The following is a 15,167-nucleotide window of genomic DNA, read 5'->3' on the forward strand; positions in this document are numbered from 1 at the left end:
TCTGCATGCATGGTTATCTGGCTGTTAAGATTGTTTGCATTTGTTCACGCAATCATGCCAGCGTTTTTTCAGTTACGGTCACCTTGTTAACTGCGAGTGTGTAGGCACGGTTTCTTTAAGGGCTATTTTTGTGAGAAGCTGTTTTGTTTGTCTGCATTTCAACACTGAATTTCAAAAATGTAGTTTAACTTGTTTTTATGCACAGGTTCACTTGCACTTTCCAACGTTAGCTGGTACTTTATTTTTATTTTTTCGGTTTAATTCCTTCTCACAAAGTATTCAATGAATATAGTACATTTGTTGGTTGTGTTCGGGTGATGGTACCATATAACCCCTGGTCAATGCTTGAATTCTGGTTTGAATGACATTCTGGTTATTTTTCACGTGATTGTTGGAAGACAGAAGATTTTTTGTGTTGGTTTTAGTTAGTTTTGTTTCAAGTCACTCAGGCTCATAAAGTATGGTCTAAGATGTTTAGGTTCTTTTTTTTTTAATGTTGATGCTAATTAATTTCTTGAAGTTCCATTTTCTCTTAAGAAGGGCAATGCAGGGCCCGAAATGCATGGGAGTGAAGCACGGAGTGTAAATGATGTTGTTATGAGGTAACAAATCAGTGCACTAAAGAAAATGGAATACACTTTGATCGTCTATTCCAAAAGCATTTGCCTAATGGATTTAAATGTTTTGTTGACAACAACTTATATTGAAATGAATAATTTCATTTCCACATTTGAAGGATAGAATGTGCACTGGACATTTCATTTTTGGAGGGAGTGTGTCCCAGTCGTGTGCCCAGCAAGTCCACATATCATGTTTGGAATACGGCATATATTGCAGTTAGTTCTGGGGTGTTTCAATAAGCAGAAAACACATGGCTGCAGCACCTATTAATTTAGTAGAACATCAACATTTTTATTATGGATTGGTTACATGTGTGGTATTTGAAAAGATTTTTGAGTGCAAGCTAAGAACATTCATGTTTTTTTATAAAGATTTTATTTGACCTAACCCCAAAAGGCTTACTATGGAATTTGAATGCCCGAAATGCGAATGCATAGTTGCAAAAAAATAAATGAAAAAACACTACCATCTCTCTTGAGTACACCAACTCCGGGATGGGATAGCTAGTATCAAAGGGAAATGGGACTCATTTTAGGGCTGGCTAGCTCTTGCTTTGGTGGTGACCCCAATGCACTTGTTTTCTGAGCGTTGTGGGCAAAGCATGCTGGCACTGTAGTCTACACTGCTGTGTCTATGCTCTTAGGCATAAATTGGGCTGATGTGTTACATGTTGCTTGGTAGCTATGTTAGGTTATCCTATATTATTCTTTGAAAAACGGTGTCAAATTAAGGCATGAAATGGAGAGCACTACACCCAAAAAAATGTATAAACCAGACCCACTGTAGTATGGCATTGCTTGCTGTTGAGGGAATATTTTGCAGGTACTACAACTGTGCATAGAGCACCGAGTGTTCTAGTCAACCAAAATTCTTGATGTAACAGAGAAATACACATCAAACTCAGATGGTCAGGCCCATGAAACAGATCTTGATGTCTACCAGTTAAGGAAAACTCAGAGTTGCCCTTACAACTGCTAAATGGCAAGAGCATTTGAAACGAACAGCCACTCAATGTTTTCAAAACAGAAGGAAGAAACAATCTGAAAAGTGCTACAACCCAGGACTTATATCAAGGAGTAGCCAGGCTACAGAGACAAAGGGGCCGATTCACAGAATTAATCCGAGACAAAATCCTAAACTTACTACTTTTGATATTCACAGAAGGCATTTAGTAGTAGTATCACAGAAGGCATTTAGTAGTAGTAAAGTTAGAATTTTGTCTTAAGTTAGGATTTCGTCTTAAGTTAGGATTTTGTCTTAGTTTAAACTTAAGTTTGTCTAAAGTTTTGGTTTTAAGAAAAAATCCTAACTAAAGACAAAATCCTAACTTTACTACTACTAAATGCCTTCTGTGAATACCAAAAGTAGTAAGTTTAGGATTTTGTCCAAAGTGTCTGAGACAGAAAGATTTTATATGCTAAAAGAGTTTGAGTAGATCAGCAAAGGCAAACGATCTTTAACCATACATTGTTAAAGTAGGAGTACCAAAAATAGCGTACAATGTGATCTATTCATCGAGAGAAGAAACCTTTGGTTAAAGATAGAAACTTCATGAAGAAAGGAGGAGTAATAGCAAATTGAGGTTTAAAAGTTAAGATTTAAGTTTTATTTGTACATTGAGAAGTGGTGCTCTAGGTGGGGCAAAAAGGTTTACTGAACGGAAAAATTCAGCATCACAAAGCTGGGTGGATTGATCACCTCTTCTTCCCTTTCTTTTTCCCCTTTTACATCCTTCAACCCCAATTCACTGCGATACATTGGGAATAGGAAACTTGGGGGTAAATGCAACCAAGTTTCTTTTTTCAGACTTTCTTATATGACTTTTGGCACATGGAATCGAAGGGGAAACATTTACCAATCAATATACGTAAATGGTTATTGACAAATTAGTCTTCGCATTTTAATATAGTTTGCCGCACTTTCAATAAAAATGTGGCTGTGTCCAAAGTTTTCAGACTAAGGCTCAGCTTTGTAATGTCTCTTGGTCCCCAAATGTACCAAAGTATGGGTCTGGAATTCAGAGCGCCAGCACAGAACAAAGACCGCTGTCATTAATGAGCTACTTTATGACGTCCTGATAGTGGACTAAAATAAATACTCACAAACACCTTAATTGCAGAGTGCAGGAATCTCAAAAAATACAATATGTTTTTGAATGTAAGCTGGCCTCAGTTAGTTGTCTTCCTCGATTTATTCGCTGGTCTATCGTAATTTGTGCCTCTCTCTTAACATCCTAGTAAAGTCATCCTTTTTTCCCAGTTCTAGGAAATCCATCCAGCAATGCACAGCTTATTTGACTGCTCCAAGGCATTGGATCCTCAGAATATCATACATGTCACCTGAACTTCACATGGCATATGTAAACATTGATCATGCAAAGTGATTTCTAAATCCAATTAACCGGATTTGATTAATTCAATCCAAATTATTTTACAATTCGAACTGCCCTCGTTGTTTTAATAAACCAAAACTAAACACTCCTTTTACCTGCAGAACTGAAAATATTTCATACCTGCCATTCCTCTTCCCACTTCTTGTGGTCATAGTAACCTTTGCCTTCTTGAAGCCTCTTGTTGAATGCTTGGTTTTCCATGCTAATTTTCACCATGTCTCTATTTCTCTTTCCATCATTCAAACTAGAATTAAAAATGGGTCTTTATTAAGCAATATTTACTAATGATATGCCTTAAGAAACAATAAAAATTATGCAGTAAAGAAAAAAGAAAACAAATCAGTAATTTATTTCACAAAGTGAGGGGCTGGGGAGCAGAAACTAGTTTTTCTAGATTTCTAGAATGTGTAAAATCAATCCAAAATCCTAAAATCAATCTAAATTTAAAATTCTGAGATAAAACTGGAATATACTCAAAAACTGAAGACTGTTTGTCAGGAAACCTTCATTTTCAGTCTAGCATGTCAAATGTGAAATATTTCAGGCCATGTTTTACATTTTAGAAGCAAAGAATAGGAAAATAGCCTTTCCTCTCCTGCTTGACATTGTGCTAAATGTAAGTTGTTCACCTTTCAGCTATGCTATATTCAATTCCCGGCAATGGAAGCCTGAAATGTAAGTCAAAAGCATGGAATTCAAACAAATGTTTTATTTTTCAAGACATATTTCAGGAAAGAGGCCTTTCTCATCTCAAGCAAAATGCAGAATATTGTACATGGCTCCATCCAATCTGCAACTGGGAATCATGACTGGGGACAAATTGTGACCCATGGACCCGCCAAAACAAAGTATTATATAAGAAATAAAAACAATAAACTTCACTACAGAAGCTTGGGATTAGCAGCATTTTTTAGAAAAGTAGGACTTATGAAAAAATGTCATTCCCTAATTCTGGTACAGATCAGATCTAAGCTACTAAATCAGATTGTTCATTCATGGCTTTACTTTCTATTAATGCAGCTTTAAAGACATATATTTCATTATACAATACTCTGATACATTATCATAGTTCAATGTATCGCTGATTCAAGCAGTCCATCACTTCATTGTTGATGTTAAGAATTCAAAAGAGGCAGTATGATTCATTATCCATTAGAGAGAGGACATTTATTGCTGGTCCAGGAGAGTTGGATTTGTGCCATATGTCCACTGACTCTGAAATTATTCCCACATTTATAATCATTGTGTACATTTATCCCAAGTGAATATCTTTAAACTCTCACATGTATCCAGCCATCAGTGATCATTTTTGACAAAAATTGCACTATATTGTCCATGAAAATGGAGGTTCTCCAAACCAAATCACAAGAAAATCAAGATTTCATTAAAGAGACAGGGCTAACATTATGCATTTTAACCTTTTAATGCCATTCTGTAGTCCCTTTAGCAACAACAATCTAGAGTTAGAACATTACTGTCCATGAACAATCTCCTCTCAGAACTCTCCTCCTCTTTAAATGCGTCTAATAAACATCCTTCTTTTCTCCCTTTGCTTTTCTAGCGATTCGCTGTTATTCGTCCTCTTCTCCATGGATTTTCTATCAAAAAAAGAACCTTCAATTACCATAGGTTTATTCTACAGAAGTCTAAAACCGCTGCCCAATAGCATAAAACATTCATTATACTATACTAAACAAACACAAAAAGCATTAATATTTTACAAACTCCTATGAAACATCAAAACTTTCCCTCCAAATATACAATATACCTCCCACTACTCCTTCTTCCATTTATGCCTTTATTCCTCTCTTTTTCCTTCTCTTTTTTTTAAATATAATTCTCCAATATCTGGGATGGGGCGGGAGAGATAATGTTGGCCTCCTTGTCTTAAATGAAATCTTGATTCTCTTCTCATTTCATTTAGAGAATTGCCATTTTATTTCAAGACCGGAACCTCCCATTATGCACCTGGTGATGCGTGCATCACCACCTTTGACACATGCTCTACTGGTCTAAAATAATGCTTTGTGAAAGTCCCAGCATTTGACCAATGACCTGCCTTAAGTATTTCTTCCAAACATCCTCCAGACAAATATTATTTACTTGCCATAGCACCTCCAAGAGAATGCGGTTTAAACATGTTCACATCAACACCTGCCTGAATCATAATAACTTTCACCCATCTAGCTATAGTTGCAGAACTCACCGCCCTATGAGGTTTAACATATGAAATCAGTAATTGCTTTTCTCCATGATTCCTATGTTCCAATATTCCCCCTCATACTCATGCAAACAATCCACAACACACAATTTAGGATTCTGTAAAAATCTAGGGTAAAAGACTGACTCTGACATGGACTTTGCTATCCTTCATATTTCAAAATGTATTCCTCCTGGACTATAAATCCTACTACTTATCTCCAAGGCCTTATCAGAAGATCTTCTACATGATATTAAACATAAAAGAGTAGATAACTTTCCTGTAAGCTTTTTCATGTCTAAATACCTGTTTGTAGGCTACTCTTGAAACAATCGTAAGACCAGATTCACATCCCACAAAACTGCATATTGTGCCCTTGGAGGTCTCTTCAACCTCATACTCTTCATTATCCTACAAACCATCATATTCATACCTACTGACCTACCATCAACTTCAGCATGTCCAGCCGGCACTGCTGACCTATAACAATTCAAAGTCCTGTATTTAAAACCCTTATCATATTGTTTCACTAAAAATGTATCACATCCACGATAGAAACCTCCACTGGAGCCAAATTCCTCTCTATGAGCCAACTATTCCAGATTCTCCAAATTCCTCTATATATTTTCCTTGTCCCTGGAGTCTAAGGGCCAGATGCTGGAGCCCTAATACCGGTCGGAAACAGCCGATTTTGACCGTTTCCGACCGGTATTAGGGTTTTCAGATGTAGGGCATGCATTTACAGAATCGGTATTTTACCGATTCTGTATTTACCGATTCGGTAAAATTACTGAATCGGTAAATACAGACTCGGTAAAATACCGATTCTGTAAATGCAGATGTAGCTGGCATATGTCAGAGTGCCACAGGCCTTCAGAATTCTGTATTTTACCACCCAATCCTATTGGGTGGTAAAATACCGAATTCAGGTGTGCATGCACATCTGTGCATGCACACCTGTGCCATGTGACACACAGACATGCCCTTAGGGCATGTCTGTGTGCCACATGGCACACATGCCTGTATTGGGGTGCTAGAGGGTGTCAAAGTGACACCCCCTGCACCCTTGCTGAAATCGGTATTTACCGAATCTGAAATACCTACATCTCCCCTCCTCTTTTTTACCACTTCTTAAATACCGATTCAGTATGAATCGGTATTTAAGAAGTGGTAAAAAAGATTTACCTACATCGGGCCCTAGGATTCTTCCAATAACTCTGCAGCCCAGCTCGAAAGCCTCTGCCAACATCCAGGTCTCCTGACACCTTCCAAACAAAAGGTTGAACCCTGAAACAACGGATGGTTCTGGCATTCCCCATTTCTCAAAAGACCTTTTCCTACTGGAACCAAATAAGGTATTGTACAAGACAACTCCATCACAGTCAGAAACCATACCTGAGATATCTAATACGGTGTCACCAACACTATTTGACACCTCTCTTCTTTCAACTTCAGTAATACTCTGAAACATTGCAAAAAGAGGAAAAACATAAACTTTCCTCGCCTTCCAAATTTTCTGAATAGCATCCACTGCACTCGCCTCTGGATACGGTATTCAACTGTAGTACATTGGCAGCTGGTAGGTCAATCTGCTTGCAAAAAGATCCCCCTCTAACAGTCCTCAGAAACCGTTGATCATGCCAAAACAGCGGTGATTCAACTGCCAATCGCTGAAATCTGTCAAATGATGAGAATTCAAATCTGCTGATGCATTCATTACTCCCGGTAAATATTCTGCTCTTACAGTAATCCTGTGCTCTTAGCAAAAACTCACAAAATCCTTCACCAGTTCTGCCAAACCACTGGATCTGCTTCCTCCCAACTTGTTAATGTATACTAGTGCTGACACATTGACTTCAATATTTCTTTGAAACTCTTCAAAGCATACAATCCTGCTCTTAACTATAAACAATGTATATGCTTCTTCCTTTCCACCTGTGACCACATTCCACCTGTCTCCAACGCTCCCAAATGAGCTCCCCAACCTCTTTTGTTTGCATCTGTCTCTAAAACGAAACTCGTGGCGCAACCAAAAATGACTTCATCATTCCATGCCTGCATATTGTCCAACCACCAAAGCAATTCCTCCTTTGCCTCTGCAATTAGAACTATCTTTTCCCTGTATCAAAAGCAATTCCTCACTGCTTCCCCTTACCGTTGGTAATTCATGGTAATGCACTAGAACTGGAAAAATTGCTTAGATGGAAGAAGATAATAATCCAATTATCCAAGCCAGATCTTTTAAAGTTAGAAAATCCATTCTCAAAACCTTCCCTTACCATCTTCACCTACCTCCCTGGAATTTTCAGAAACAACCTTCCTGTATCTATTAAGAATCCTAAAAACTCCAAACTTTAGCTCAGTACCAATATAGACTTTTCCCTATTTACAATCAATTCAAATTGCTCCAGCTTGCTCTTTACCTGTTCCAAATCTTTCTTCAACTTGTTCATGTCTTGGGACATTATTAAGATGTCGTCCATGTATACAATCAATCGTATTCCTCTCTCCCGTAAATATAGCCCATCACTACTCTCATGACCTTGGTAAAACACTATGATGCCGAAGAAAGTCTGATAGGGAGACACTGGAACTGATACAACCGACCTCTCCAACAGAACTTTAAATACGTCTGACTTTCTTTTCCCATGGGAATTTAGAAATATGGATCCTTTAAATCCAATTTCACTAACAAGTAATTTTTTTAACTACAAATCTCTCAGTGGATCCCTTCAATCATGAAATGTGTGTATGTTAAATACTTGTTCAATTCCGTGAGAATAATCACCGGTCTCCATCACTGGTCTTTCTTCTTTACCAAGAAAATTGTACTTACAAAGTACCTTGCTGTCTTCTCCAAGCGTATAATTGCTTTCTTTTGTAGCATAGACTCTATCTCTAGATTCACTACTTTCTTTAATTCCTCGCTTGGCAACTCTCTTGGCTCCCTCCTTTGTTTTGGCAAACTTAAAAATTCTATCTCATAACCTTGGACTGTCTCCAACACCCATGGATCCTGAGTAAACTTCTCCCATTGACTCTAAAACCCTCACAAAGGACCCCCTACTCTTCCTTGGGAAGAACCAAAAATAATCTCCGTACTCACCTTTGGTTCCAGTTTGGTTCCAGTAGTCTGTACTCGGGTACAGAAAAAACGTCCCTCATATTCACAACACACTAGCAACAAAAACAAATAACACTATTCCCTATAGTTGTAAACTATCATGCTTCTATAAATTAGAAGCGAACCCAAAATGAAAATACCTTTTATACATTTTACTTTTCTAAAATACAATACATAAAATAGCAAGGTACTTATCTGTCCATAGCAGTATTTAAAAGAGGAGAGTTCTGAGAGGAGATTATTTATGGACAGCAATATTCTAACTCTAGATAGTTGTTGCAAATGTTCTTTAACCTCTTGGCCGCGGCGGTAATTCCGCCGTGCCGCTGGGGGGTAAATGGGGCCGCGCGGCGCCGCCATGCTCGTGACGGAACCACTCCGTCACGAGCCACGGGCGGGTGTGCTTGTGACGGAGTGGTTCCGTCACAGCCCCGCCCGCTCAATAGAACGCTCAGCGCAGGCGCGGAATTGATGCCGTGCAGGCGCGGCGGCCGGGCCGTGACGGAACCACTCTGTCATTAGCACAGCGCGTCCGTGGCTGGTGATGGAGTGGTTCCGTCACCAGCACGCAAAGGGTTAAAGGTGCAGCAGTTATGTTATGTTATGTTATATATTGTCTTGTATAGCGCACGGCTACTCAAAAAGAGTGTCCCAGCGCTTTTATTGAGAACCTGTAGCAGAATAACACAACACAGTAATATAAAAACAGATAAAAAAACACAGAAAAACAGGGAAAGAAGCCTAGAGGGCAAACAGCCAGGTTTTAAGGCCCTTTCTAAAAGTCAGCAAATTTGTGGCACCACGTAACGCCAAAGGCAGAGTGTTCCACAACTGTGGCGCCAGCAACCCAAAGGAGCGGCCACCAATGCGAGCCCTTTTTACTCGCGGGACCACCGCAAGAAACAGAGATTCAGATCTTAAAGATCGAGCCGGGTGGTAGAAAGCAAGTCTCCTTTGGAGATACTGCGCTCCCACAGCATGAAGAGCTTTGTAGGCCAAAGTCAGGGCCTTGAAGGCAATCCACTTCCGGATAGGCAACCAGTGGAGCGACTGCAAGAGGCCAGCGGCACTGGCTCGCCTATTAAGGCCATAAATGGCCCTCGCGGCCGCGTTCTGGACCACCTGCAGCCGCTGCAGTAGATATTCCGGCAGGCCCAAATAGAGGACGTTGGAATAATCCAATCTTGAGCCAATCAAGGCCTGCACTGTCATCTTCCTATGCTCCTCCGAGAGTAGAGGCAGAAACTTTCGGAGCATCTTGAGAAGACCAAAACATGTTCCCGTTAAACCAAGGATCTGAGATCTCAACGTCAGACCCTTGTCCATCTTGACTCCCAAGTTCATAGCCAGCTAGGACGAACAGGACGGAGGGAACATATTCGCAGGCCACCATACCTGCCAATCCGGATCCGATGGACAGCCGATGAAGAGTACCTCAGATTTATCTGAGTTGCACTTGAGGCTGTTCAGCTGGAACCATTTAAAAACAGCCCCAAGGCACTCCCGGATACTCTCTCCATCAAAATCTCCTCCCTTCTTACACGAAAAGAGGAGCTGGGTGTCATCGGCATAAGATACGATCTGGGCCCCAAAAGACTCCGCCAATGCCACCAAAGGGGTCATAAAGATGTTAAAAAGAGTCGGGCTCAACACAGAGCCCTGCGGAACTCCGACTCCCAGAGGCGGCATCACGGCCGAGTTAGGGGAGGCCCAGACCGTTTGTCGACGACCAGCCAGAAATGATCTAAACCAGCTGAGCACCGTCCCCCTCATACTGATCTCATAGAGTCTGGCGAGAAGACCCTCGTGGGGGACGGTGTCAAAGGCCGCCGACAGATCCAGCATGACAAGCATGGCTTTGCCCCCGGAGTCAAGTACCTCTTTTATGGCTTCAGACACCTCCAAGAGCGCCGTCTCGGTGCTTAGATTGGGGCGGAAGCCAGATTGAGTAGCGTGCAGTATGTTATGGGATTCTAAAAAATTAGAGAGCACCGTGTGCACATGCTTCTCCAAAATTTTCGTAAGCGCAGGGAGGAGAGAAATAGGCCTGTAGTTGGCCAGAGCTTCCGGATCAAGACCAGGCTTCTTAAGCAAAGGAATGACTATTGCCTGCTTCCAGGCCTGCGGGACCACTCCCTGACTCAGAGAGAGGTTCAAGAGTGGGTTCGCCAGCAGATTTATAACTTCCGCCATTTTTGCCAAGAATTTGGCCGGGCATGGGTCAAGAGGCGACCCAGATTTGAGATTGCCCATAAGTGCCAATGAAACAGGAACTGAGATCGGTGGAAAAACGGCCATAGCTGGACCCAAAGGGGCCATTAAAGCTGATCCGTCTTCGGGGCTGGCCGAAACTGCAGTCGCTATCAGAGGGAAGGAGTCTTGGATCAATTTTATCTTGTTGGTAAAGAAATTTGCAAGATCAGAAGCCCAGGACTCCGAAGGAACAGCCTGAGTCGCGTTAGAGCGGGGGGCCGTGAATTCCCTGACGATTGTAAAAATCTCCTTACAGGAGTTAGAAGCGGCCTCTATCCTCCTTGCGAAATAGCTTTTTTTCTCCAGGAGGATATCCCGATGATAGGCCTTAACCACAGTCCTATAGGCAAGCCTTGCCACAGGGTCATACCGTGAGCGCCAGGCTCTTTAAGCAACCTTACACAGTCGCATTAAAAGGTTAAAATACATAATGGTAATGCAGTCTTGAAATGAAATCAATACAGTTAAGCAATTGTGTCATAGATAGATAGAGAGATAGATAGATCCTTCGTCCAATGTATAATGCAGCCATATATTTATCTTAAAACAGTAGCCTAAAGAACCTTGCGTACCAGACAGGGTTGAAGTTCAATATGATGGGAGACCTAACAGCAGTGACATGCAAAAGGAGGAGGTCTATTACTACAATACCAGTGCAGCTATGGTTAGACAGTGGTCTGAAAACACAGGCAGCGTGATGCAAACTGTGAGGTTATGTGTTGAGTAGATAAATGGTTGGCCATCAGATGGCACTGCAGAAGGATTTATTTATTATGTTATTTATTTATTTTGTTTTATATAGCTCAAACTAGACTCAAATGACAGAGGGCTTCAGGGAGTTATACGAATGGCAGAGATTGGCCTTATCAATGACTTGAGGTTAACAGCAATGTACAATAATACAATTACATACTAAAGTGTAGCAGGCAAAGAACAATCTGAAACCCTCTAATTATAATCTTGTGGTATATGACACTTTCAAAGTTCAAATACCATCCATTGCAAATTGCATTAGTCAGGCTTCTACTGTGAGAGTCAGAATACAGCGAAAGGTAGTTGCAGAACTATAAACAAAGTGATCGTTTTATCTTGATGATGCCAACAAGCAGGCATTGGCTGGAGCATAGGCTTCACCAAAAAAGAGAGATGTCAAGTTAAGTTTCGTCGAGGCCAAGCCTCGTTTTGCTAAATTACTCTTTGTAACAGGTTCGGTTGTTACGCTCAGGATTGTATTATAGGACTCAAAGGACAACTTCTGGTGGAAATGGTTGGTGTTCATCTGAGGAAATTCAGGTCACAATTTGTTTTCTCTGACTTTGAATTCAATTTTACAACATTGGGTGGGTCTGTGGCCTGTGGGAAAGCATGACGAGTCCTGGTGGGAGAGTCCAAGGGCAAGCGCTGTTTGGACATGTTGTGGCTGCTGAGTTCTTTTAAAAAGCGTGGCTGGGGCTTGTACTTGTAACAAAGGCCTGTGATGTTATACAAATAGTTGTTTAGCTACAGGTTACAAGAAGGATGAAGGATCAGAGTTAGCCAAGAACATCCTTTGGGCCTCACGCTACAGGGACCCTTCAACCACCAACGCCTTCATGTCTCTGGATCCCCTACTGAGCGGACTGTTCTTGGTGTCCCTGGTCCTGGAGGAAGTAAGGCGGGTGTGCAGTGAAAGACATGCAGCGTACTGAAACAAGAACAAACAGAGGTGAGTGACAAGTGGGTGCACATGGGTGGGCAGAGGGGTGGGGCAACATGTGGCAGTAGGTAATGGGTATGCACTTGGGCTGAAACAAATTGAGCTTCTGTACAGGAGCCAGAGGTGTGGGGGAAAAGAGGCATGGTGCTAGCGAGTTTGCTGAGCCAGTCATGCAGTGTGCCAGAGTAACCGCAAGCAGAAGCAAGTGCTTACTCCAACCAGGGCCGGACTGGCCATAGCGGGCACCGGGCAATCCCCCGATACGCCGCATGGGTGGGGCCGGTTGGGGGCCCCTGGGGGCCGTTTTTGTTACAGGGCCGTTTTTGCAGCATAGCTGCAAAATCAGCCCTGTAACAAAATCGGCCGAAAACCGGCCCTGGCAGAGAGCTCGGCGGCACCCACAACTCTCGAGGGAGGGGGGCCAGCCGAGCACTTTGCCAGGGCCGGTTTTGGTTCCCAGTCTGGCCCTGACTGCGGCGTCATGGGAACGAGGCGGGTGGGAGGCAACAAAGGGGCAGAGGGTCACAAATGCACTGGATGAAGCAGCAGTGGCCAGGGGTGGAAGTCTATGAGGCCTATGAGGGATTTGTGTCCAATTGGTGCATATGAAGGTTGTCTTGTAAAATAAGATATGAAACATTGATGCAGCTGCACCCCTATAGTCTTACTTCATGTGACATTTTGTGTGGAATTGTGTGTTTGGGGGAACTGCCTTGTGACATCCCTGTGGTGTGAATGGGTGCTTACATGTGAGTCTGCATTTTTATGGCAATTTGTGAGGTTGCGCTCTGCTGAGTGCCCTACGCACAGATGTGCTGTGCTTGGAGTTACTGTATATAGTGAGGCTCAGGTATCTTGAGTATGGAAGCTTGTGAGCGTTAAAGCATAAGTGTGGGTGGCAGATTTGCGTGATCTGTTTCAGTGAATGTGATTAAGATTTGGCTATGCCTGTTGCATCACAGAATATGGCATGTTTTCTGGGGCTTGTATTTTTTAGCTTTGTGAGTAGTGTTTTTAGTAATTGGTATGGTCAACCTAGGGCGTGGTATGGGTGATTTATTGAGAGCACTTAGGTAAGGCAAGGTTTCTTGATTGAGTGGTGGCTGTGGCTATGCAGCTTTATGATTTATGAGATTTTAGTGAGTAGTTTGATAGTATATTGATGCGTAGCCTCTGGGGATGTTATGTCTCAAAGTTGTGCGTGGCTGCATGGGTTGATAATTGTGTATTTTGTGCTTTAGGTGTTTCTCCTATACATGAGATGTGTAAGTGTGCGTGTTTTAATCCTTGTTTTGCTCTAATTTTTCATCTAAAGCGTCCACATGCTTTTCTACAATATAAGGAGTGTCCTCAGGGGCAACATTATCAACAAACAGGCCCCACTCCCCCTCCTCTCTCCATTTACCTTTGGCCCTTTACCTCACTGTGACTGTGACAGGCATCTTCAGCCTTGTCTCCTAAACGCATTTATAAGTGGTCACTGTAAAAACCCCATGAGGCCCTGTTTGGTCCAGGGTTCCGACTACTTGTTGAAGAGGTTGATATCCCCTCCTCCATTCACAAGACAGAAGGAAAAACATTGCTTTTGTTTATTTTCTTACTAATCATAAAACCAATACACAGCCTGCACTTTTCTGCATCAGATTGTATTTGTATATTTAAAAATGTTACAGCGGTTGGCACCCACCTTTATAAGATGATACATACAGACCCCACTATCATAAACAATTATATCAAAGTTTTGATTTCATAGTGTGCAGGATCAAATTTGATTTAAATCAAAGTGCAGATGTTTCAGAAGATTGCCAAGACTACATGATTTACCAAATGTGTTAACTCTTTTAAAAGAAAAAAACAAATATAATTAAAAGCGCAGAGAATTGAAATATTAACCTCTTTTATAATCGTTTTAAGAACATTCTGCATATCATGTTTGATGCTCCCTTGCTCTGTGCCTGTTTATTTTATTTGGTTGACAGTTTTGTCATCTTAGATTAAACATCTCTGGTGTCTGTGGTTACATTACATCGTTTGTCATCCAAAGGAAGAAAAGAGGTTAAAACCTACCCACCAATGTCTCTGTACAAAACATGTTCCCTTTTAAAAACCTTGGAAATATTTCTAATAAAAAAGTGTTCCTTCACCTAATATGTGAGAATGATTCAGTTCAACCAAAATTCATTGTCACTTACTAGATTCATCAAGCCGAAAACGGCTCGCAAAGGGCCAGATTCTGAGAATCTGGCCCTTTGCAAGCGCAATTTTTGCATTTGGGATTCATCATCCCAAATGCAAAAATCGCTAAAAGCAAATTCGCAAATTTGCGAGAAATAGCATTTAAGGAATCTCTATTTGAGATTCCTTAAATGCAATTCATTAACCATTTTTAAATTGCGAATTCGCAATTTTTTGCCGCTATTTACCGCGAAGTCTGACTTCGTGGTAAATAGCGAAAAAATAGAAAAGAGCACTTTAGTGCATTTTTCTCAGTTGCATGTTACAGACACACATGTGTGTGCGCAACACCTGTGTACATTTGCTTTTCAGGGGTGCTACAGGGTATCCTTTGGACACCCCTGGCACCCTTGAAATCGCATCCTTATTTGCGATTAGCAAATTGCTAATCGCAAATAAGGAATAACTCCCCATTCATTCCTATGGGCCTGTAGGATAAAGATGATGTAGGAATCACAATATTTTGTGCCATTCCTACATGAATCCCATTTTGCAAGTCCTTAATAGCGATTCCTTAATATTCGCTATTAAGGACTCGCAAAACGGGATTATGATGAATCTAGCTGCATGTGTTTTGTAATACAAATTAGCAAGGTCCTTCTCAAATTCCCACGCCTCCCCTTTTCTAGTTGTTTGCTCTTAGGTT

At 41.4% G+C, this 15,167-nt stretch overlaps 1 protein-coding gene across 2 annotated transcripts in view; it reads right to left on the reverse strand.

Moving 5' to 3' along the window:
* LOC144753845 (uncharacterized) overlaps nucleotides 1-15,167 on the reverse strand; it is a 353,072-nt gene that overhangs the window by 146,896 nt on the left and 191,009 nt on the right. For both annotated transcript variants that reach the window (XM_078641400.1, XM_078641399.1), the window contains exon 2: nucleotides 3,134-3,257. In XM_078641400.1, coding sequence (XP_078497526.1) covers nucleotides 3,134-3,229 — 96 coding nt within the window. In that variant the 5' untranslated portion in view covers nucleotides 3,230-3,257. The remainder of the gene's footprint in view (nucleotides 1-3,133; nucleotides 3,258-15,167) is intronic.

The sequence above is a fragment of the Lissotriton helveticus genome, chromosome 5_1, assembly GCF_964261635.1.
Source record: "Lissotriton helveticus chromosome 5_1, aLisHel1.1, whole genome shotgun sequence".
Taxonomy (NCBI): Eukaryota; Metazoa; Chordata; class Amphibia; order Caudata; family Salamandridae; genus Lissotriton; species Lissotriton helveticus.